Here is a 24,286-nt window from a genome sequence, read left to right as displayed (position 1 = left end):
TACATTCATGACATACCTTTTTCTTAATTTTTTTCAGTGTTTCTAGGCCATGCCACTTACCTGGTATTTTTTTTTCAAATTGTTGCAGATCTCCCCTAAATGTTCCAGTGTATTTATTGAAAAAAATCTGTATTTAAATAGACCAAGGCGGTTCAAACCTGTGCTGTTCAAGGGTCAACTGTATTGTATCTATATGTATTGCATATGTCTGATTGTACACATGGGGAAAATGCTGTGCCCAGAACTGTTAGCAAGCACTTCTGTGGAGTATATGAGCTTGGTTTTGAGGCGATGGGGAGTTGAGTGAGTCAGTCAACAGGTGTTTGTGAGTGTCAGCTGTGTCTATGCCCTGTCTAATCTATGGGCATACCTCTGCTAGTAAGTCAGGTCATATCCTCTGTGCCACGTTCTCTGGCCCTTTAAGTACATTCGATCATTTAATTATCTGAACAATTAGATATTATTTTATGTGATTGAGAACTTATTCTACATTTGTTGCCCCTTTTAATTCCAGTTGCTGAAATAATAAAATTTACTTACTTAAGAAAAGTAAATTATTGTAATTATCTAGGACTGGATGATCCTTCAGTTAGAACTGTAGTCAATACCTGTGACAAACACAGACTTGTTTTCTTTAAGCCTGACATCTGTAACATTAAGATTATTTCAGTCTTCCATTTCTCTTCCACTTTCACTGATTTTTTCCCCAAATTTTGAATAGGAGAGGATGTAAATGTCTCTTCTATTAAAATTATTTTTTCATGTTTTTATTTGGAAAATGTTCTAATCTACAGAAAGTTGAAAAAAATAGCACAATAAATATCCATGAACCTTTCAGAAAGATTTGCCAGTTGTTAACGTTTGGCCTTTCTTTCTTTCTTTCTCTCTATTTAAAGAGATACATACATAGAACATTTTTTCTGAACCTTTTGGATGGCAGTTGCAGATAGCAGCACCTCACCCCTAAATTCTTCAGCCTGCAACTCCTGAGAATAAGGACATTCTCCCACAGAACCACAATACCAAACTTACACCTGAGTACATGAGCAGTAATTCAGTGGTATGACATACAGGCCGTATTTAAACTTCCCCAAACCAGGATTGATTGTTTTGAAAAACTCAAGCCAGTTATCTTGTGGAATGCCTTGCATTCTGGATTATTCTGTCTTCTCATGATTAATTTCAGGTGACAACACTCTTCAGAACAAAGGATTACAGAGGAGATGTTGTAAACTTCTTATTGCATAAATCATGAGACCTATCACGCCAGGTTGTTGCACTCCCGGTGATGCTAACTGTGGTTACGGTGTTACCTACCCAGGGCCGGGCGCCGTGGCTCAAACCTGCAATCCCAGCACTTTGGGAGGCCGAGGCGGGAGGATCACAAGGTCAGGAGATCGAGACCACCCTGGCCAACGTGGTGAAACCCCCGTCTCCACTAAAAATACAAAAATTAGCTGGGCATCATGGCGTGTGCCTGTAGTCCCAACTACTCAGGAGGCTGACGCGGGAGAATTGCTTGAACCCGGGAGGCAGAGGTTGCAGTGAGCCAAGATCGCGCCATTGCACTCCAGCCTGGTGACAGAGCAAGACTCCCATCTCAAAAAAAAAAAAAAGAAAAAAAAAAGTGTTACCCACCCAGATCGCTCCATTGGAAAGCATTGCATTTTTTTTTTCTTTTCTAATTAGTCCTCATGTCTGGGGTGATATGTTGAGATAGTGTGAATATACTCTTCCCAGCAAGCTTTCATTCAATGTTTTTAATGTCTCTGTCTAAATTTTTACAGTGGGGGTTGCAAAAGTGATGATTTTTCGACTTACGTTTTTCTGCATTTTTTCGTTGCCATTCTTCTGTTAGGATGGATGTTCCTTTCCACAGCCCCACCACCTTTTTTTTTTTGAGATGGAGTTTCGCTGTTGTTGCCCAGCTGGAGTGCAATGGCACGATCTTGGCTCACTGAAACCTCCGCTTCCCAGGTTCAAGTGATTCTCCTGCCTCGGCTTCCCAAGTAGCTGGGATTACAGGTGCCTGCCATCACACCAAGCTAATTTCCTTTTTAAGTATAATTGTGGAACTGTTGATTAATTGTTAAATGTAATGTGCTGTCCGCCACCACTATCATCCTTTTTGATGCTTGCATTGTATCAAAGAAGGTTGATCGGAGACTTTCTTGTTAGAAAGCTTAAGAAAAAGATTTTTACCATAATTTTATACGTTAAAGGTTACATGTATTTTTTTCCTGAATTTTTGACCAAGGATTTGCAGTGCTCAGTTTAATAAAGCATTTAAATTCCCTAGGACTCTCACAGAAGGAGGAAGAGGAGGACACTTTTATTGAAGAACAACAACTAGAAGAAGAGAAGCTATTGGAAAGAGAGAGGTCAGTGCTAATTGAAACACTTAAAGTGAATGAAGTTACTTTATTGGAATATTCTCAGCCTTTACTAACCAGTACCAGTCTTCTGTATAAAATCTTATACAAAATAGTTCTTATAAAATACCCTGTATAAATTATTTAAATCTGTAGTTGATGGGCTAAAACTAAATGTTACTTTTTTTAAAAAATGGAAGTACTTTTCTTCTGTTTTTACTAATTTGTAATTGTTTTTTTTTTTTTTGATTTTTTTTTTTAGACGGAGTCTCGCTCTGTTGCCAGGCTGGAGTGCAGTGTAGTGATCTTGGCTCACTGCAACCTCCGCCTCCCGGGTTCAAGCGATTCTCCTGCCTCGGCCTCCCGAGTAGCTGGGACAACAGGTGTGCACCACCACACCCAGCTAATTTTTGTATTTTTAGTAGAGACAGGGTTTCACCATGTTGGCCAGGGTGGTCTTGATCTCTTGTGATGAAGCGATCCGCCTGCCTTGGCCTCCCAAAGTGCTGGGATTACAGGCGTGAGCCACTGCGCCTGGCCTGTAATTGTTTTTGAAAGCAGAAGAAAAACAAAAAAATTAACAAATGTAAAAAGGGAAAGGGCTTTAATAATTGCAACACACCCAAAGATAGCCACTGTTAAGAAAGAGAAAAGGAAAGTATAAATGTACTTTACGTGGGTCTTTCTATAATGGCATGATATTTATACATATTTTTCTATAAATTGCTTTCCTGCTAAATATATAGTGCATTTATGTAAGTCCTGATGCAGGGATCTAATTCAACCGTTTCAGTGGCAATACAGTACCCACTGTACAGAAGTAGCATAATTTATTTGCTATTCGTAGTTTATTCATTCGTAATTTATAGTTCTCTACTGATAGACTTTCAGGTTATATTGGTTTTTTACTCATATGTAAAAAGTTGCAGTAAGCATCCATGTTTATATATCCTTGGTAATCGTCAAATTATTTCCTTAAGAAAATGACTAAAAATGAGATTGTTGGAATCAAAGCGTAAGTTCCTGTAAAATGTAGATGGCCAGGTAGAAAGGGCTTCCTGGTTTGCAGTTTGCAGCCCTTCTGGCAGTGAATGTAGGGGCCCATCTCCTCATACCTTCACTCATACTAGGCACTGGCAGTTTATACAACTCCTGTAATGAAAAGTTGTATTTCACTGTTTCAAATGCACATTTCTGAATTAGGAAGAGTATCTTTTTATATGTTTTATTACCTATTTGTAGATTGCTCAAGTCTTACACCTTTCTCTTTTGGGATACATGTTTTTTTAAAATTTTGTTTTGTTTTGTTTTGTTTTGTTTTGTTTGAGACAGAGTCTCGTTCTGTCGCCAGGCTGGAGTGCAGTGGTGTGATCTCGGCTCACTGCAACCTCCGCCTCCCAGATTCAGGCGATTCTCCTGCCTCAGCCTCCCGAGTAGCTGGGACTACAGGCGCGCACCACCACGCCCAGTTAATTTTTTTTGTGCTTTTAGTAGAGATGGGGTTTCACCATGTTGGCCAGTATGGTCTCGATCTCTTGACCTCGTGATCCGCCCACTTCGGCCTCACAAATTGCTGAGATTACAGGTGTGAGCCACCGTGCTCAGCCGAAATTTCTTAATGTCTCTAAGCTTCTGTTTCCTTGTCTTTACTATGGAGATAAAGTCAATCATAGTATCCACCTCACAGAATTGTGAAAATTAAATGAGGTGATGGATGTATAGTGTTTAACACAGTGTCAGCAGATAAGAGGTGCTGTGATAGCTCTAGTTCTTATTATAGATTTCTATTGTGATGAAGACAATAGATATGGTATTAAATAAGAAAGTAATTTTTTTCCTGTTTATTTGAAATGCTTCTTTTAAATCACATACATGTATCTTTGTGCTCCTTAGATCTTTATTTCTTTATGAGTTGCATACTATTGTTGAAAAGCAAGAAAATTATGTAAAAATACTGTACGACTTTATGTCCTATTTCAAAGCAGATGTATATTCAAGTTATTAAATTTTAAAATTTTTAACATTTTACTTTCTTGTGGTCTTAATTTATATATCATTTGGTTCAGTTATATGCAATTGTATGTTTTTCAAAAGATTCGTAAATCAGAGCTGTGCACACTGAAGCATCTGTATGGTACCCTCACACATGGCATGGGAACACTGATATAGGCAGTGTGCCAGCCTCTGCCATGGCTAAAAGACGTGTTCCTGGAATCTGTATTTGGAAATGTAATATGTTTTATTTAAAATTGTGGTTAGGTCCCCAGACGAGACAGAAAACTTTACTGAACTCCTGATACTGCTGAAGTAATACAGAACAGTTTCTCATATTTCATTTCCGTTTTATAAATTCAGTGGAAAAATGAATTTGGGGTTCTAAACACCTAATTGGCAAGTAGACTTTAGAAATCTAAGCCCCGCTTTAGATTAGAAATTTGTGATATTGGATGCCTGAGACACTTGCCACTTTAAGGTAATACCACTCATTATAATTGGTCATATAAAAAATAGACTAGACACTCACTAGTTTATTTTTACTTTTTCATTTTTTGAGACGAAGTCTTGCTCTGTCATCCAGGCTGGAGTGCAGTGGCATGATCTCGGCTCACTGCAACCTCCGCCTCCCAGGTTCAAGCGATTCTCCTGCCTCAATCTCCCAAGTAGCTGCGATTACAGGCAGCTGCCACCACGCCGGCTAATTTTTGTATTTTTAGCAGAGATGGGGTTCACCATGTTGGGCAGGCTGGTCTCAAATTCCTGACCTCAGGTGATCTGCCCACCATGGCCTCCCAAAGTGCTGGGATTATAGGTGTGAGCTATTGTGCCCGGCCCTCACTACTTTATTATTATAACTTCATTTCTTAAAACCTGTAGCTTTATTTTAAAAACATGATCACAATGTACTTTTATTTTCCTTCTTTTGGCAGTTTAGGTGTTTGGAGGCAAACCACAGGAGTCTCTTAACTGTGTGGAGTAGTAGTCCAAACGTTTATGGCAGAGGAAAACGGGTTTTCAGCGTGCTGCCATCGTGGAATTGCTACTTTTAAGAATAGGGGCTGGGTGCGGTGGCTCACACCTGTAATCCCAGCACTTTGGGAGGCCTAGGCAGGTGGATCACTTGAGGTCAGGAGTTCAAGACCAGCCTGGCCAACATGGTGAAATGCTGTCTGTACTAAAAATACAAAAATTAGCCTTGCATGGTGGTGGGCACCTGTAATCCCAGCTACTCAGGAGGCTGAGGCAGGAGAATCACTTGAACCCAGGAGGCAGAGGTTGCAGTGAGCCAAGATCGCACCACTGCACTCCAGCCTGGGCAACAGAGCGATACTCTGTCTCAAAATAAATAAATAAATAAAAATAATTGCATAGAATAGGAAGGGAAATGCTTTCTGAATGTGAAAAGGTAGATGCTGCTTTGAAACTTGCTACCCATTTTATTGGCACCTAAACGTCACTGTGATCAGTCTAGAGGGAAAGTCATAGTGTCCTTTTTTTCTGTAAAGTATGTCACAGCCATATATACCTATGAAATGTAAGAGGGATTTTAAGTTATTGCCCATTAGGAAGATAGTTGCTGACACGTGGTGCTTTTCCAAAAGCTCTACTCTTCTCGTTCTCTTACACCCACTTGACTGCTTTAATAGAAAATAGCTTTCGTGATATTTGAATCAATCCCAAAATGTGTCATTTTGCTCTCATGTGTGTGTGTATTTGTGGATTAATGCCCATTTCTTTTGTCTGATTACATCATTATACTGATAGGCAAAGATTACATGAGGAGTGGTTGCTAAGAGAGCAGAAGGCACAAGAAGAATTCAGAATAAAGAAGGAAAAGGAAGAGGCGGCTAAAAAACGGCAAGAAGAACAAGAGGTACGGTAGGAGTCACGTAACTAGTGAACAAACTGATTACTTCACCATAATAACTCTCATGAAGAGCTGCCTATCTTGGGAGGTTGAAGTGAGACGAGATCGCGCCATTGCACTCCAGCCTGGGCAACAAGAGCGAAACTCCATCTCAAAAAGAAAAAACAAAGAGTTGCCTATCTTGAACTTTAAAAAAAGCAAAACTGATCTTATTCAGTATGCCAGTGTTTTAAAAGTTTTTCATCTATGTGTCCTGTATGTGAAATGTTTTGAAAAAGTGTCTGAAACAAAGTTACTTTTTCTTCCCCTTTAAAGAGAAAGTTAAAGGAACAATGGGAAGAACAGCAGAGAAAAGAGAGAGAAGAGGAGGAGCAGAAACGACAGGAGAAGAAAGAAAAAGAGGTGATTCCTGTCCTGGGATGTGCTGTGGGATGAGTTTGAAGAATAAGCAGTAGGCATGTCAGCGTTTGGGGTTTTTTTTTTCTTTTTTCTTGTCACTTCATTTGTTTGTTTGGAAAGAATCATATTTCAGTCTAGACATACACCAGAGTTCCCTTCTGACTCTCTTCTTTGTGTCCGTGCAGTGGCAGATTCCTTCAAGTTTTCTTCAGCTTTACCCTATTTACCCTTTATAGTGGGCATTGGCAAATGTTTTAAAGGGCCAGATGGTAAATATTTTAGGCTTTATGGTTTGGTCTCTGTGGCAAACATCCAACTCTGCCAATGTACCCTGAATGTAGCCATCAGTAATATGTAGATGAGTGGGTATGTCTGTGTTCCGGGAAAGCTTTATTTACGAAACAGGCAGCTGGCGCTTGCTTTATAGCAACTTGTGTTTTTCTGAGGTTCTGCTGTATGTGAGTTGACTTCTTTAGAGAATAATATTTTGTTTTGTTTCCACATTTATTTAGGTCATAAGAGAACTTTTTACGACATGTCAGCAAGAATTAGAGGATTTAAAGAAATCAGGAACTCAAATATTGAGGAACTAGGAAATAGTTTTTGTTATTTGTATTAAATCTTGACTTCCTCTTCCACTTAGGCTATGAAGACAATTGTAGCTAATACACAGTTGCTTATTAAAAAAAAAAAAAATCGGCCAGGTGCGGTGGCTCACACCTGTAATCCCAGCACTTTGGGAGGCCGAGGCAGGCAGATCACAAGGTCAGGAGATTGAGACCATCCTGGCTAACACGGTGAAACCCCGTCTCTATGCAAAATACAAAAAATTAGCTGGGCGTAGTGGCAGGCGCCTATAGTCCCAGCTACTAGGGAGACTGAGGCAGGAGAATGGCGTGAACCCAGGAGGCGGAGCTTGCAGTGAGCCGAGATCACGCCACTGCACTCCAGCCTGGGCGACAGAGCGAGACTCTGTCTCAAAAAAAAAAAAAAAAAAAATCTGTGAGGCGTATGTATGTATGCATCTTCTCTATCTTTCAGGATTCTTTTTAAAAGATTTATTTGGTATGTTTTGCTGCTATTCCTTAACAGTATATTTATTTCTGAGGTATCACAGCTCATCTTCCCTTGACTGATTCATCAGGATTTGTCTTTTCTGTAATATAGCTAAATTTAAATAGCATAAAATTGGATAATCACCTTATAATTGGGAAAAATGCATGTGTCTACATCGTAGTCAATATGGGGCAGAAGCAGCCTCCACAATCTTTGTTTTTTGTATCTCAGGCCATCTGTTAATTTCAATGCAGATTTTAAACACCTTTATTTGAGCACTTCTTTCCAGATGAGGCAAGATCATGCTAGGTTTTTAGGGGGGAGAAAAATTATTTGGAGCTTGTCATTTTTTTATAGAGAGGAATTAATTCCTATTTTAACAGTAGAGTGTTCCTCAACTGAGGTCTTTCAGGAATTCGGTAACAGCTAAGGCCTCCTTTAAATGCTTTTGTTTCAGAGGAAATCTGTGAGACATTAAGGAGAAATGAGGGACATGAAATAGATTCTAAGCTTATAAAAAAGAATCGGCAGTATGTGTTTCTGCTGTATGCTAGACACTTTGCTAGTGGACAGAGACAGCAGTGAAAGACACAGTCTTTGCTCTCATCGAGCTAGTTTTTTATATGGGAGTGTAAGATGATGAGTAAGCAAAACAGATCATTCAAAATGTGATCATATTAAGTGCTATAAAGAAATAAAGCAGGCTGGGCGTGGTGGCTCACGCCTGTAATCCCAGCACTTCGGGAGGCTGAGGCGGGCAGATCACGAGGTCAGGAGTTCGAGACCAGCCTGGTCAACGTGGTGAAACCTCGTCTGTACTAAAAATACAAAAAATTAGCCTGGTGTGGTGACGGGCGCCTGTAGTCCCAGCTACTCAGGAGGCTGAGGCAGAAGAATCGCTTGAACCCGGGAGGCAGAGGTTGCAGTGAGCCAAGCTTGAGCCACTGCACTCCAACCTGGGTGACAGAGCTAGACTTCGTCTCAAAAAAAAAAAAAGAAGGAAAAAGAAAGCAGAGTGATGTGATAGAGTAATGAGAATAGAGTTGTGCTTCTATAGATTGCCTGCTCAAGGAAATTTCTGAGGAGGTGATGTTTGAGCTGACACCTGAGTGGAGAGATCTCAGCGGGAAGAGGCCTGAAGCTTGAAGGCTGAAAAAAGGCCAGGGAGCCTGAAATCTAGAGTCCAAAGGAGAGAAGGGAAGTGGAGGAGGTTGCTGGGGGAGGGTGGGTAGTGGAGGGTAAGCAGAGTCAGATCAGGTAGGGCTTCCTGGATTTGAAGGAGGAGTTTGGATTTTATGTTTCCTATAATGGTAAGCCATTGAAGGGGTTTAAGCAGGGAATGACTCTATCTCATTTATATCTGTACCTTTTAACAGATCATTCTTTTAAAAAAAATTTCTTTTGAGATGGAGTCTCACGCTGTCACCCAGGCTGGAGTGCAGTGGCGTGATCTCTGCTTACTGCAACTTCTGCCTCCCGGGTTCAAGCAATTCATGTGCCTCAGCCCCCTGAGTAGCTGGGATTATAGGTGCCTGCTACCACGCCCAGCTAATTTTTGTATTTTTAGTAGAGACAGGGTTTCACCATGTTGGCCAGGCTGGTCTCGAACTCCTGACCTCAAGGGATCCATCCACCTCGGCCTCCCAAAGTGCTGGTGTGAACGAACCACTGCACCAGACCTTTTTAACAGATCACTTTTACTTACTATAAAAAATGAGGAATGGGGAACAGTGACCGGTTAAAAGGCCTCTGATTCCAAATAAAGATAAGTACACAGATTTGGGGTGTGTCAAAGCAGAGTCAGTGGGACTCTAGCTAGTAGATTGAATGGGAGGGAGGACAAAGAGAGAGAGGGGAATTCAAGTCATATTTTTAGGTTTTTAGTCTGAATAGACAGATGACTGGCAGCGCTATTCACTGAGGGAGCATTCAGGTGGATGTGGGCCGGGGAGTGTAGAGGACAAGAGTTCTGTTTCAAGCACCACAAATAAGCAGCTAGACATACGAGTCTTATGTAATGCTTTAAGGGGCTAGGGAAGATAAGACTGTTAAACATAGGTACAACTTGTTCAAATGCCAATTAGGTAGAAATTTACTGGCATATTACAGAACCTCCTTTGCCTTATTAAAACGTTAGAATTTTCTCCTAAGTGCTAATTACCACTGGTCATGTCATATTTTAGCTTCTGCTAAATGTTTATGATTTCATCTAGCATTGTTGTTTGGGGTTTTTTTGTTTGTTTGTTTGTTCGTTTTTTTAGATGCAGTCTTGCTCTTTCACCCAGGCTGGAGTGCAGTAGCGTGATCTCGGCTCACTGCAACCTCCGCCTCCTGGGTTCAAGCGATTCTCTTGTCTCAGCCTCCCAAGTAGCTAGGATTACAGGCACGTGCTACCACACCCAGCTAATTTTTGTATTTTCAGTAGCGATGGGGTTTCACCATCTTGGCCAGGCTGATCTAGAACTCCTGACCTCAAGTGATCCACCCACCTCAGCCTCTCAAAGTGCTAGGATTATAGGCGTGAGACACCGTGCCCGGCCTAGCATTGTGTTTTATATTCACTAATACTCCCTTTTACAAACTAGGACATGGTATATATACTCAAATATACTAAGTATTACTATTATTGAAACTCTTATAAGACTATTTTAAATATTTTGCAATGGGACCTAGTAAATTTTCTATTTGAATAGAATGTCTCAGCTATGGGCCGGGCATGGTAGCTCACATCTGTAATTCCAGCACTTTGGGAGGCCGAGGCGGGTGGATTGCTTGAGCTCAGGAGTTCGAGACTAACCTGGGCAACATGGTGAAACTCTATCTCTACAGAAAATAGAAAAATTATCCAGGCATGGTGGTGCGTGACTGTAGTCCCAGCTACTCAGGAGGCTGAGGTGGGAGATCACTTGAGCCTGGGAGGCGGAGGTTGCAGTGAGCTGAGGTCACGCCACTGCACTCCAGCCTGGATGACAGAGTGAGACCCTGTCTCAAAAAAAAAAAAGAGAGAGAGAAGTCTCAGCTATATATCGTTTGAAAGCTTCTTTCTTTTTTTTGAGACGGAGTCTTGTTTGCCACCCAGGCCGGAGTGCAGTGGCCGGATCTCGCTCACTGCAGCCCGGCCCCGGGACCACGCCATTCTCCTGCCTCAGCCTCCTGAGTAGCTAGACTACAGGCGCTCAGCCACCGCCTCGGCTAGTTTTTTTGTATTTTTAGTAGAGACGGGTTTCACCGTGAGCACAGGGATGGTCTCATCTCCGACCTGGATCCACTCGCCCCGGCCTCCCAAAGTGTGCTGGGATTACAGGCTTGAGCCACCGCGCCTCGGCCGAAGCTTTTCAAAAGATCTTTGATTCAAAAGAAAATTAGAGCGTGTGTACTCGTGTGTGTGTGTGTGTGAGTTTTAATTGTTACACTTGAGATTCTTAACCAGAGAAACCAGATGTGACTTACCTGACTTCTGGGTTTTCATTAGTCCTATGTTTGCACCATTTTTAGGAAGCTTTGCAGAAGATGCTGGATCAGGCTGAAAATGAGGTATTTTTAAAACCTTTCATTGAGAATTTGAGACCAATTAATGTTTACTTAGAAATAATAGTTCCAGTAATGTTAGTTTTGTGGTAGGTTACTCAGATCATGTTTGGATATCTGGAATCATGTTTGTCGTGCTTTGATTTATACAACAACAACAAACTTTATTGATGAACAAATACAAATGGTATTCATGACCCCTGTGGACTGGACTTGTTTAGAGTCCTTTCAGTGTGTTTAAGCGACATCACATACTGTAAGCCTCCAGTGGACAGTTTACCTTGAATCAGAGTAACTTCTATTTCTGAATGTGGTGGTTCCCTAATAAGTTCTTGGACCCCCTTTTTTTTGTCTTTTTTTTCTTTTTTTTCTTTTTTCGAGACGGAGTTTTGCTCTTGTTGCCCAGGCTGGAGTGCAATGGTACAATCCCAGCTCACTGCAGCCTCCGCCTCCTGGGTTCAAGCAACTCTCCTGCCCCAGCCTCCTGAGTAGCTGGGATTACAGGTGTGTGCTACCAAGCCCAGCTAATTTTATATTTTTAATAGAGATGGGGTTTCTCCATGTTGGTCAGGCTGGTCTTGAACTCCTGACCTCAGGTGATCCACCCGCCTTGGCCTCCCAAAGTGCTGGGATTACAGGTGTGAGCCACTGCGCCTGGCCTTCTTGGACCCTTTTTAGAATGGATGGAAACCTTGGCAGCGGCCCCTGGTGGCAGTAGTGATACCAGATAAAGGAAAGTGACCAGGAGCCAAGAGAGGCATGGAGCTCGTGTCTCAGGACAGTTTGTAAAGTCTTCATCGCCTGTTACAACTTAAATGTTCGCATTCTTAAATGAAACCATGTTTGTCTTTGAGGAAAATATTTTAATAGACTTTGAAACATCTCGTCTTTCATGGGATTTTACTCCACCAGTAAAGTCATGGTTATTTTCAACAGTTGGAAAATGGTACCACATGGCAAAACCCAGAACCACCCGTGGATTTCAGAGTCATGGAGAAGGATCGAGCTAACTGTCCCTTCTACAGTAAAACAGGAGCGTGCAGATTTGGAGATAGGTAACTAATTTTGTTTTATCATGTCAGAATGGAGTGATTGAAAATGTTGAAGTTTGTGAGTTCTCCTTTTGGGGGAGGCGCAGGCTTTCATTTAAAATGTCCGTCGTCAGACATCTGCTGCTTTCTTGCTGCTGCTCTCGTTTTCCCAGCTGATCATCCTCTGCTTTGACCATCCCTGTTCCCTCTATCCTTGTTCCCTGGGTGGGCTTAGCCTAGTTCTCTGAGGGTGCTTCCTTCGCATTCCACATCTTTAGGAAGCCACTTTGCTTGTCGGTTTCTTCCTGAGCTTGCATTAGTCCATGGTGCACAACTGGGATGGGGAAATAATATATTTCGAGAGCTTGGAGCAGCTTGGCTTTATCTTTTGAAGGGCAAACACTGTCCCCAAAACAGGCTTTTAATTTTTAAAACTTGGCATGTGCCAGGAGTTCCAGGCTGCAGTAAGCTATGATCGCACCACTGCACTCCAGCCTGGGTGACAAAACAAGACCCTGTCTCAAAAAAGAAAAAAAACAAACAAAAAAAAACTTGGCATGTGTGAAGGGATGTCTGTGAAAGACAGGATCCAAATGAGGAGAGTAAAAGTGTTTTCATTTCTCCTGTCAGTGAGTGTGCTCAGACTCAGGTACAGACCGCTGGGTGCAAAAACGGGCTTCAGTGGCTGCCACTCTGTGCAAGTTTCTTAAGCTCTGTGTGCCTTCATTCTCTCATCTATGAAATGGGATTAAACATAGTCTCATCTTTCTGAGGGGGCTGTGAGGCTGAAATGAGCGCACAGCCCCGTAGAACAGGGCCCCGGGAGTGCTTGCTGACATTTGCATTATTGTGACTCTTGCTGTTATTCTGTGAGACACTCTTCTTGTTCCCTGCCCCTTTTGAGTCAATGTTTTTGAAAGAAGACATTCATGTGGAAATCTAGTGTTGATCTCTTCAGTCATTTAGCAAGTATTTGAACACCTATTATATGCCAGGTAATGGTGATTTTTATAATTTGGCCTGTTTATGAATGACCAACTTAAAGTGGGTAAATAATTCCTAATGGTGAATGAGTCCATCTGAGATAAAATCTAATAATTATCACCATATATTCTGCAGAAGAGAAGATCTAATCATAATGTTAACATCCTATTAATCCTGAAAAGGGATATGAATAGTAAAATGCAGATGTAGTTAATCAGAAACCATATGTCATCTGTCAGCTTTACTTTATTCATAAAAGTATTCATGTTGTGAGGTTTTTTCTTCTTCTTCTTTGAAAATATATCCTTCTCTATGGTTCTTTTCTTTTTCTTTTTGAATTTAAGGTTCCCACCATTTTTCATTTTTTAAGAACAGTGGTTCTTCACCCTGGATGCACATTAGAGTCATCTAGAAATCTTTAAAAAATTATGTCCTACCTCAAGTTGAGTAAATCAGAATATCAGGGCCAGGTGCAGTGGCTCACACCTGTAATCCCAGCACTTCGGGAGGCCAAGGCAGGCAGATCGCTTGAGCTCAGGAGTTTGAGACCAGCCTGGGCAACATGGTAAAACCTAGTCTCTATTAAAAAAAAAAAAAAAAAAGATAAATAATAGAATACCAGGGACTTGGGTGGCCTTAGTTTCGAAATGTCCTCAGGGGTTTCTAGTGTGCCCTAGGATTGAGAGCCACTAATGTCGAGTGTGTATGTCCTTTTGTATTTTAGAGGTGGGATTGCAGATGTCCGGAATGGCTGTGAAAAGAGTCACAGGATCTTCTTTTTTTTTTTTTTTTTTTTTTTTTTTTGGTGATGGAGTCTCGCTCTGTAGCCCAGGCTGGAGTGCAGTGGCCGGATCTCAGCTCACTGCAAGCTCCGCCTCCCGGGTTCACGCCATTCTCCCGCCTCAGCCTCCCGAGTAGCTGGGACTACAGGCGCCCGCCACCTCGCCCGGCTATTTTTTGTATTTCTTAGTAGAGACGGGGTTTCACCGTGTTAGCCAGGATGGTCTCGATCTCCTGACCTCGTGATCCGCCCATCTCGGCCTCCCAAAGTGCTGGGATTACAGGCTTGAGCCACCGCGCCCGGCCAGGATCTTCTAATTAGTAGAAAGCCTCCTCTTGAAAAACTGGGAACTAAGGAAAGGAAAGAGACTTTATTCCCTTTGATACCTTTAGAAGTGTTTCTCAAATATACACTTAATCTGAACAAGAAATGGTAATAATTGATTGGTGTAAAAAACTTCCCACTAAAGAAAAATGCACTGTGAATTACCTTTCAGAGACAACTGAGACTCCATGTAAGTTCACATTTGCATGGGTAGTAGAACCAAATTGCATTTAATATTTTCCAGCTGCAGGATCCCTCATATAGGATCTATCTCTAACATTTTCTCTAAATTTAAGACCCATGGTAGCCTGATTCTTGATTCTCCCTTTTTTTTTTAATTTTTTTTTTGAGACGGAGTCTCGCCCTGTCGCCAGGCTGGAGTGCAGTGGCATGATCTCGGCTCACTGCAAGCTCCACCTCCCAGGTTCAAGCAATTCTCCTGCCTCAGCCTCCCGAGTAGCTGGGACTACAGGCACATGCCACCACACCCGGCTAATTTTTTTGTATTTTTAGTATAGACGAGGTTTCACCATGTTGGCCAGGATGGTCTCGATCTCTTGACCTCGTGATCTGCCTGCCTCGGCCTCGCAAAGTGCTGGGATTACAGGCGTGAGCCACTGCGCCTGGCCTGATTCTCCTTTTGTTGGGCAAAAGTGAGAGGAGGGGAGATGTCTTAAATGATTTTGAGAACTTGGTTGACAGGCCCTTCCTTGTGGGAAGAGGGAATGGCCCGTCATGCTCTCAGGCCCCATCTCTCCTCAAGTCATTTCAAGGAAATATGGACTGGTCAAATTAGTTTGCGAACATTTCTCACAGTTTTCATAGGCATATGAAATTTTACCATCACAACTATCAAAGTATGAGAGCAATGTGGAGATTTTCATCATTCAGGTGATAAGTTGTGACATGAAATTCTGCGAAATTAGCAGTTACAAAATCTAGCACCATCCCTTTAGACAAGTAGACTGCTCCGTTCCCCTTTTATGGAGAGCCTCGGTGACTTGCTCCAGATCGTACAGCCATTCTGCTCTGTCGTTAAGTTTTGTCAGAGCATCAGAGGAACACTTCCATAATCTAAGCATTTCTTTGGTTGGTTGTTTTTGTAATTAGTACAGAGTTCAATTCTAGAGCCATGGCGGAATTGGTAATTTTTGGAGTCACAGCTTTGAGGGGAATCTGTTTGTTTTTCTCCTAAAAGGTAATAATTACTAATGGAAGGTAAAACTTAGTGGTCTATTTATACCTCACTTACTTCCAAAAGCGATTTAAAGAAGGTGCATTAAATTAAAGAAAGTAAAGGAAATTGAAAGCAAGGAAAGGAAGAGAAAGTGAATTATTTTCTCCAGGTTTTTATTTCTCCGCATTTGAATGCATCTCAAGCAGATATTAAGCTGTAATTCTTACCAAAAAGGAAGAATGAGTGATATCTCTAGAAAGACAAAAATTTCCCTGGCACCCAATTCTAAAGGTTTCTCCCATGGAATATTTTACAAAGACATTAAATAGGAAGGTGGACAATAACTTGAATAGATGCTTTATAACAGTTGCATATGTAATTTTCATGAGAATGTTTCTTGCAGTGACCTTCGATCAATGATTGCAGCTTCACTTTAATGTGCAATGCGGGGATTCTATGTAGGACAAAGGTAGTGGGTACCAGGAGTACTTCCTTGAGAAGAAGAAAAAGAGGAGTAGTCAGTTAGCTATACCTGAGGGGGCATTTGGATACCCGCACCATTTATTGGCCATTCTTGGCCTAAGGTAATATCCAACAACTGTGGGTTTTTGCAGCAAACTGACTTAAGTATCAGAATAATGGGTAAATAGTATGCCCGAAACCAGTGGTTCCCAAATATGGCTGATCTTCAGGACCAGGTAGGGAGCTACTTTGAAAATATGGGTCCCCCACCCCTTGAGGTCTGATCAGATGGTCTAGGGTAGGAAGTAAGAAATCTCAGTTCTTCCCAGGTAATTCTGAGAGCCACACAGGCTTGGAACCGCAGCTTTAGACTGCCTTCGTAAATATCACTTCTCTTAGCTGAGTTTTCGGTAAAAGCTCTAGGGCTGGCCTTTTGTATACACTTAGATTATAAGGACTGTCTTTAGGCCAGGTGGGATTTTTCCCCAGACAGGGACTTCAGTTCTGTTCCAAAACTGACAAATGCTTATTTGACATCCTGGGAACTAGGGCCAAGTTCATTCAGATCTAAGAATCCCTTGAGCAGAATTTTAACCTCATTAAATTGGTTCCTTGTTTAATTCTGTGCATGCTTCATACTTATAACATTTTGATTCACTGTGAGTGTTGCCAGCCAGGTTGAGTCTTTGCTCTTTGTTCTGTCAGTAGTTGGGAAGAGCGATCTAATTGCAAGGTCTCTAATTGAATAATCCAGGAGGTCATTTGGAAAATAGAAAATTTCACATTAATGAACACTGATTAAGCATTTCTGAGCTGAGCATGGTGTATGCTGGGCATTCTGTAAGCATTATCTCAGTAGGTGCTTAGATAGACATTACAGATGTGGAGAGTGAGTGTGATTAAACATTTAGTCATTTCAGGACCAGTGTTGTTTTTTCCCAACATGTCCTATTCTTCAACTCTCTTTCTTCTTAAATTCTGTGGACTTCCCCCAGCAAAAAAAAAGGTTTTTTTCTTACCAATTTTTGACTAGCAACCTAACCAGGAAAATTTTGTTTATTTGGAACCTTGAACTACATTTTTCCTCCTCATTGCATGTTAGGAGAAGGAAGGAAGTAAGAAAGTAAACTCATATGAAGGATTTTTGAAATATTACTCAGGTACAGCCTAGTCAGCTTAGCCTTGGTCCAGTTTAAACTATGAAAAGAAAATTGTTCTTCATAATGGTTAGCCACCTTCATTAAATAAGAATTAAATGATGCAGGTATGGTAGCTCATACCTGTAATCCCAGAGCTTTGGGAGGCTGAGGCAGGAGGATCACTTGAAGCCAGGAGTGCGAGACCAGCCTGGGCAGCATAGCGAGACCCCGTCCCTACAAAAATAAAAAAGTTATCCGGGCATGGTGGCATGCGCCAGCTACTCAAGATGCTGAGGCAGTAGGATCACTTGAGCCCAGGGAATTCAAGGTTGCAGTGAAGTATGATCATATCATTGCACTCCAGCCTGTATGACAGAACAAGACCCTGTCTCAAAAACAAATTAGATTTATTACACCCTATCATGGACAGGCACCAGATAGTAGATTAATGCAGATGTCTTGGATCCCTCTCTTCCAAGCCATATGACTTGGGCAAGTGTGCTTTTCTAGGTCTCAGCTTCCTTCTTTGCAAAGTGGAGAAAATACTAGTCCCCACTGTCCTAAAGGGATATAAGGACCAGAGGGGAAAAACGTAAAAATGCCATGAAAGCTACAAGATGCCATACACAGATCAGATTGAATTGCTTCATTAACTGGAAATTCTTGGATTACTATATTGTGTAAACATGGAGTCCACTGACGATTGTACCGAACCAGGATTGCATTGTTACTTCCCACCTTCCTCTCAGCAGTCCCGCATGTGACATCTTCATGCCTATCACCACATCCTGTCACACCAATCATGAGGCCTTCTTTTCCCCTATGGTTCAACATGTATAGGCTTCCTGAACTTCATTCAAAGGCAGCTGAATGGTATATGAACTTTGAAATGTTTCCAACTTGACATTAAAACAGCAAGTGCCAAGTTTCAGCACTTAAAAAAAATCCCCGTAAGCGCTGAAACTTGGCATCTGAGTGGGGCTTATTCTCTTTCAGTTAAGTCAAAGCAACTAAATTACATGAGTTTCTATCTCAAAATTTAAAGCCAGTGTTGTTTTTGTTTGTTTTTTGTTTGAGATGGAGTTTCGCTTTTGTTGCCCAAGCTGGAGTGCAATGGCGCGATCTCAGCTCACTGCAACCTCCGCCTCCCGGGTTCAAGCGATTCTCCTGCCTCAACCTCCCAAGTAGCTGGGATTATAGGCGCTACAGGCGCACACCAACACGCCCGGCTAATTTTTTGTATTTGTAGTAGAATTGGGGTTTCACCATGTTAGCCAGGCTGGTCTCAAACTCTGGACCTCAGGTGATTCGCCCGCCTCGGCCTCCCAAAGTGTTGGGATTACAGGCGTGAACCACCACGCCTAGTCTAAAGCAGGTGTTTTGTGTGTAATTTTCAACTATTGGTCTAGTGAATTTAAGTTTTTCTTTCATATGCAGATGTTCACGTAAACATAATTTCCCAACATCCAGTCCTACCCTTCTTATTAAGAGCATGTTTACAACATTTGGAATGGAGCAGTGCAGAAGGGATGACTATGACCCTGATGCAAGCCTGGAGTACAGCGAGGAAGAAACCTACCAGCAGTTCCTAGATTTCTATGAGGATGTGTTGCCCGAGTTCAAGAACGTGGGGAAAGTGATTCAGTTCAAGGTGGGCATACGTGTGGAGGAGGGAACTGGTTTGCTTCACCCTGCAGTACTTAATGGCCCAAGAGAGCTGGGACACAGGCTCAGCTGGGGTCAGGCATGCTGACACTCTGTAAATGTGACTTCCCTCTTTCTCTCTTTCCACTCCCTACCTCGTTGCCAATGTCGTGTCAATACCACATGAAATCAGAAACATGTATTAGCATGGTATTTCCTGAATGCTAGGGGTCTAGATTGGAACGGATCTTTCATTTACTTGGTAGCTTTGTGCTCCAGTTCTTTTCCAGCACATGCATTCTCTGTGTCAGGTCCCCTGCACATAGCCATCCAGTCCTTCACTTAGAAGCTGCATGTGACAAACGGTGCATTCCCTTCCTTCCTCTGTAGGTGGCTTCACTCACTAAGTTTGTTGGTTCATTGTGTTGACAGTACTAACTTAGCTTCCACCCAAGGTGTATGTTCTTTCTTCTGGAGCCACACAGGAACATATATCACATAAACCTAGATTCCACCACCTCCTCCACTGCTTTTTTTTACATTGTTTTTATTCATTGGATACTTTCAATACTGAATATAATATTATACAAACCATGGTCTGTGATGCAGCATAGTTGGTGAAAAAGGCATTCAGATGACACATCATTATTTTAAAATATTCCTTAATGCAAGGGTAAAGCCAGATGTAATCTCTGCTGCTCCCAGGACCCATTCGTTGAATTCTAACAGGGTGAAGCTTCCTGCCTTGTCTGTGATTTCGTCAGATCTGAACTGGAATGCCTTGGTTATGGTAAGGCAGGGAAATTGTCCCATAATTTGGGAAAAGACAGGAATAATACTGTGAATTTTTTCCTGCAAGTTGCAAATGATGAAAAGTTGGAACACCCCCCCCCAAAAAACAAAGATATTCCTGACATTGAAGGCTATACTTCTATCAACTGATTTCAATATTTTTAAAAATTCTTTTTTATTTTTTTTTTCCTCCTTAACTTTTGTTTCTGGGGCATATGCCTTTCTGTCTTCACACTACTTGTCAGCACGAGCAATAACTGCTAAAGTGGAACTGCCTGGTCACACCCACACAATACCATGTTAGAAGCACTGGACAAGGAGGCCATATGGTTTGACTGGCCTTGCCCCTTCTTCCTGCCTTTTCCTTATCCTGCAAGTGAGGGGACTGGATTACATCAGCGGTTTTCCTCGTAGGGTTTCTTGATGATACTGCTTCTGTGAAGTGGTAGTGGGAGGGCTGCTTTCAGAACTTCAGAGTAGTTAATGGAAATTGCACCCTTACTTGCAACAGGCTGCACCCACAAACCACAACCACCACAACGTATTTTTTCTTTTGTTTAGACTTCTCTCACCCTAGCTTGCACAGCTGACATGGACTCCCGAGGCCGTTTATTCTTCCTTCTAAGGGTGGTGTTACAAATTGTCATTGAGTATGGATCCTGCTCGTTTTTGGATACCCTAAGAAAAATACTCTGGGACAAATTTGTAAAATTATAGATTCATTTTGAACATAAATGCTAAACACTAGTATGAATATTTGAGGACCTTTTTATATACTATTATATAAAAACAAATCAGATTTGTCATCGTTGAAGGCAAATGATCAAATATTTAACCTAACTAGTAATAGGAACAGTACATATGAAAATGGGATGATATTCACACCTATCAGGCAAAAAATTATAAATTCTATTAATACCAAGAGTAGATGAGGATGTGTACATTAGTAAAACCACTTCAGAGAGCAGTTTGTCAATACCTAGTGAAGGTACGTGTAACCCATAAATTGGCTATGCACAGTAGAGAGATCTTTATACCCACAGAGACCTGTTTAAGAATGCTGACTGCGGTACTGTTTGTGGATGAACAATTGGAAGCATCTTGAAAAACCATCATTCTAGAGGAGTAGATAAGTTTTATTTTTTGGTATATCCAGTATACAGTAGTTAAGTTTATGTGACTACATCTTGAAAAAAGAATATGGAATAAATACTATTTCTATAAAATTTTAAAACATACAAAGCAACACTATATGTTGTTTATCAATATATATTACCTGTTTCTTTGCATATGTATACATAAATATGTGTATACCGATTATAAATAATAGACATTTATATGTATGATACATATGTGTGGGTTTTGGCATGCATATGATATATGTATATATGCCTGTATCTGTGTATTTGTATTTGTGTCTGTGTAGGTCTATGTATGTAATATGTGTGTTTGTGTTTGGAATGTGAAGGCTACACTCAACCTGTGGAGAGTGTTCACCTTTGTGATGGAGGAGGGAGAAGAATGGGATAGAAGGGCTTCAACTGGGTCTTTAATGTTTTACATATGTAAAAATTCTCATTCAAAAGTGGAAAACGTTAGTGTTAAATCTGGGTAGTGTATATATAGGCTGATTGGTATCTTCTGTATTTTTATGGATGTGTGAAACATTTCATATTTGTGGGAAAAAACAGACTTGGACCAACAGGGATCAGGCACATTGCCATGTGCCAAGTACGCCTTAAATAGATGCCAGAGTCAGCCATATCTCTGTTTTGGAATCTTTGATTGGTAACTGCTTTGGGGAACGTTAGCCTGGACAAACATTTGCTGAATGGCTGGTTTCTTCTCCTGAATTTTTGATGATCGCATTCTTCGTTGCTCCCTAGGTCAGCTGCAATTTGGAGCCTCACCTGAGGGGCAATGTGTATGTCCAGTACCAGTCGTAAGTATTCTGCTCGTGAATGTCTTCCTGATTTGTCACAGTTTGTTGTTCTGTTTCTGTTGATGTCTGGGATTTTTCCACTGGATGTATAACTTTCATATATTTTATTTCTAATGTTTTTATTTTTATTTTATTTTTTTTGAGATGGAGTTTCGCTCTTGTTGCCCAGGCTAGAGTGCAATGGCGTGGTCTCAGCTCACTGCAACCTCTACCTCCCAGGTTCAAGTGATTCTCCTGCCTCAGCCTCCTCAGTAGCTGGGATTACAAGTGCCTGCCACCATGCCTGGCTAATTTTTTGTATTTTTAGTAGAGATGGGGTTTTACCATGATGACCAGGCTGGTCTTGAACTCCTGACCTCCAGCGATCCACCTGCCTCAGCCTCCCAAAGTACTGGGATTACAGGCATAAGCCACCGCACTTGGCCCAGCTTTCATATATTTTAAAATATTTAAATAAAATTAAAATTTAAATAAATCTAAATATTTAAAACTTAAATATTAAGAGTTGAAACAGAAATATAGAATGGATGTGAAAATAACATAAGCTGGGCATGGTAGCTCACACCTGTCATCCCAACACTTTTGGAGGCTGAAGTGGGAGGATCGCTTGAGGCCAGGAGTTCAAGACCAGCCTGGTTAACATGGCGAAACCCCATCTCTAGTAAAAATACAAAAAATTAGCCAGGTGTGGTGGCAGCCACCTGTAATCCCAGCTACTCGGGAGGCTGAGACAGGAGAATCACTTGAAGAGAGACCTCATCTCTACAAAAAATAAAACAATTAGCCGAATGTGGTGGCATGTGCTGGCAGACCCAGCTATTTGTGAGGCTGAGGCAGGAGGATCACTTGAGCCCAGGAGGTCGAGGCTGCAGTGAGGTATGACTATACCACTGCACTCTAGCCTGGGGGACAGAGTGAGAGTGAGACTCCATCTCAAAAAGAAAAAATAATACATTTATATTTCATTCTTTGTATATTTACATAGCTTTGAATGTTTTACAATGTGGTTATATTATTACTCATAATTTTAATAATTAAAATACAAACTAAAAAGGGATAACTAGAATAGAGAACATAAAAGCATTTATAGTGAAAGAGCCGGAGATTGAAGCCCAAAATCATCTTAGTGTGCATTTGACCAGCTAAGCGAGCAATTACTGTATCATTTCTGCTTATCTTGCTGTTTGCCTAGGCCATACTATGGCTAATGGGTTAAATTAACCAGCGTAATAAGAAGAACAGCAATCCTATCTGAGAAAGAATAGGCCCTAACAATGGAAAACACTTCTGCATTTTTAATGGTCCAGTCTTTTGGATTAAGAAGCTTTCATTCAAGCCAATTTCCATGCATTGAAACCTCTCCGAGGGTTAGTAAAAAGGGTTCCTGAATAAACTGTGAGCTTCGGGAGCTTGAATATTTTAATGACTCTTCCCTAGGTACAAAATCAGTGAACTTGGTGGTCCTACAATAAATTAATAACGGGATTAATTAACAGTCGGGCTAATCTACATATTAGGAAGTTACTGTAAAGCGTATCATTTGATTTTTGGTTTAAAGGGAAGAAGAATGCCAAGCAGCCCTTTCTCTGTTTAACGGGCGATGGTATGCGGGACGACAGCTGCAGTGTGAATTCTGCCCAGTGACCCGGTGGAAAATGGCGATTTGTGGTAAAAGACAAAGTGATGATTTTTTTCCTCAATTGTTCCACTGCTATATAAAGGGATACTCTTTGGGGGAAAACCCAGTATTTTAAAGTGGTGAGGCATAGCTTTTTGTCTCACACAGTAGATGAGCAGAGAACTTTATATAAAGAACACCACAGTTTAGATCTGTAACCGACCTCATGAGTCACTTGATAGATGAAGTGATTGAGGTCACAATGTATTGGTGACAGAGCTGGGGCTAGAATTCCAGTCCTCCAATCTTCAGTCCTGGGCTCTGTGTCTGACAAATCAGGAAGCCTAAGGAGTTACGTCTGTGGAAGCCCCATTTCCCTTGTTGCAGTTTCAGAGGTATTTTCTATTCATTGGCTCACCTCACTTGAGCTGTTTGTTTCTTTCTTTCTTTCTTTCCATCTTTATCCCTAATGAATCTTCTGTCATCACCACCTACATTACCTTACTCATAGCATTTCCTGCCTTACTTGGAATACATGCTTCTGTGCCCTAGAGGCTAAGTGTAGGCTTGGGATCAGTTAAACATGCATGCAGTCAGACGGACATCAGACAGTGGCAACCCAATCAGGAAATGATCCAGTCTTGTGCAGAGAGTAGCCAGCAGTTTTGAAGGCCTCGTTATGCTGTGATTTCTCTCAGTGGGCTGTTCCCCAGGTGAAAAGAGATGAACTCCAAATGCCTCTGGGGAGCACTTATCTTACCCTTTACTTACGTTTCTTTGCTCTACACATGCCTGCTTAACAGAATCTTTGGCAGCTTGTCTTCCTGGATGCTGTCATTTTGAAACCATTTATGAAGGGAGAAGAAAGATTTTAGGATCCCTTGCTAAGGGAAACTAGAAGAACCATTACACTTGAAGTTTAAAGACTCGGGGGGAAGAAAGAGATGGAATTGTTTACTGCATAAAGGCAGCTACTTTTGTCAGGGGACTACTTCATTTAAAAAAAAAAAAAAAAAAAAGCTTCATTTTTTCCTTATTGACTAAAGATACTGAGCATCTTCTCATTACTGGCCATTTGTTTGTCTTCTTTGGGGAGATGTCTGTTTGGATCCTTTGCCCATTTTCTAACTAGGCTCTTTGTCTTTTTATTATTGAGTTGTAAGAGTTCTTGG

General features: G+C 41.3%; 1 protein-coding gene across 1 annotated transcript in view; it reads left to right on the top strand.

Moving 5' to 3' along the window:
- Positions 1-24,286, top strand: part of ZRSR2 (zinc finger CCCH-type, RNA binding motif and serine/arginine rich 2) — a 33,249-nt gene that overhangs the window by 6,832 nt on the left and 2,131 nt on the right. The window contains exons 3-10 of the mRNA XM_003917441.5: positions 2,300-2,381; positions 6,135-6,243; positions 6,553-6,639; positions 11,188-11,226; positions 12,157-12,275; positions 18,556-18,769; positions 21,441-21,496; positions 23,055-23,164. Of these exons, the coding sequence (XP_003917490.1) occupies positions 2,300-2,381; positions 6,135-6,243; positions 6,553-6,639; positions 11,188-11,226; positions 12,157-12,275; positions 18,556-18,769; positions 21,441-21,496; positions 23,055-23,164 (816 nt within the window). The remainder of the gene's footprint in view (positions 1-2,299; positions 2,382-6,134; positions 6,244-6,552; positions 6,640-11,187; positions 11,227-12,156; positions 12,276-18,555; positions 18,770-21,440; positions 21,497-23,054; positions 23,165-24,286) is intronic.

Source organism: Papio anubis, chromosome X (assembly GCF_008728515.1).
Source record: "Papio anubis isolate 15944 chromosome X, Panubis1.0, whole genome shotgun sequence".
In the NCBI taxonomy this organism is placed as follows: domain Eukaryota; kingdom Metazoa; phylum Chordata; class Mammalia; order Primates; family Cercopithecidae; genus Papio; species Papio anubis.
This window is presented reverse-complemented; position numbering and strand designations above follow the sequence as displayed.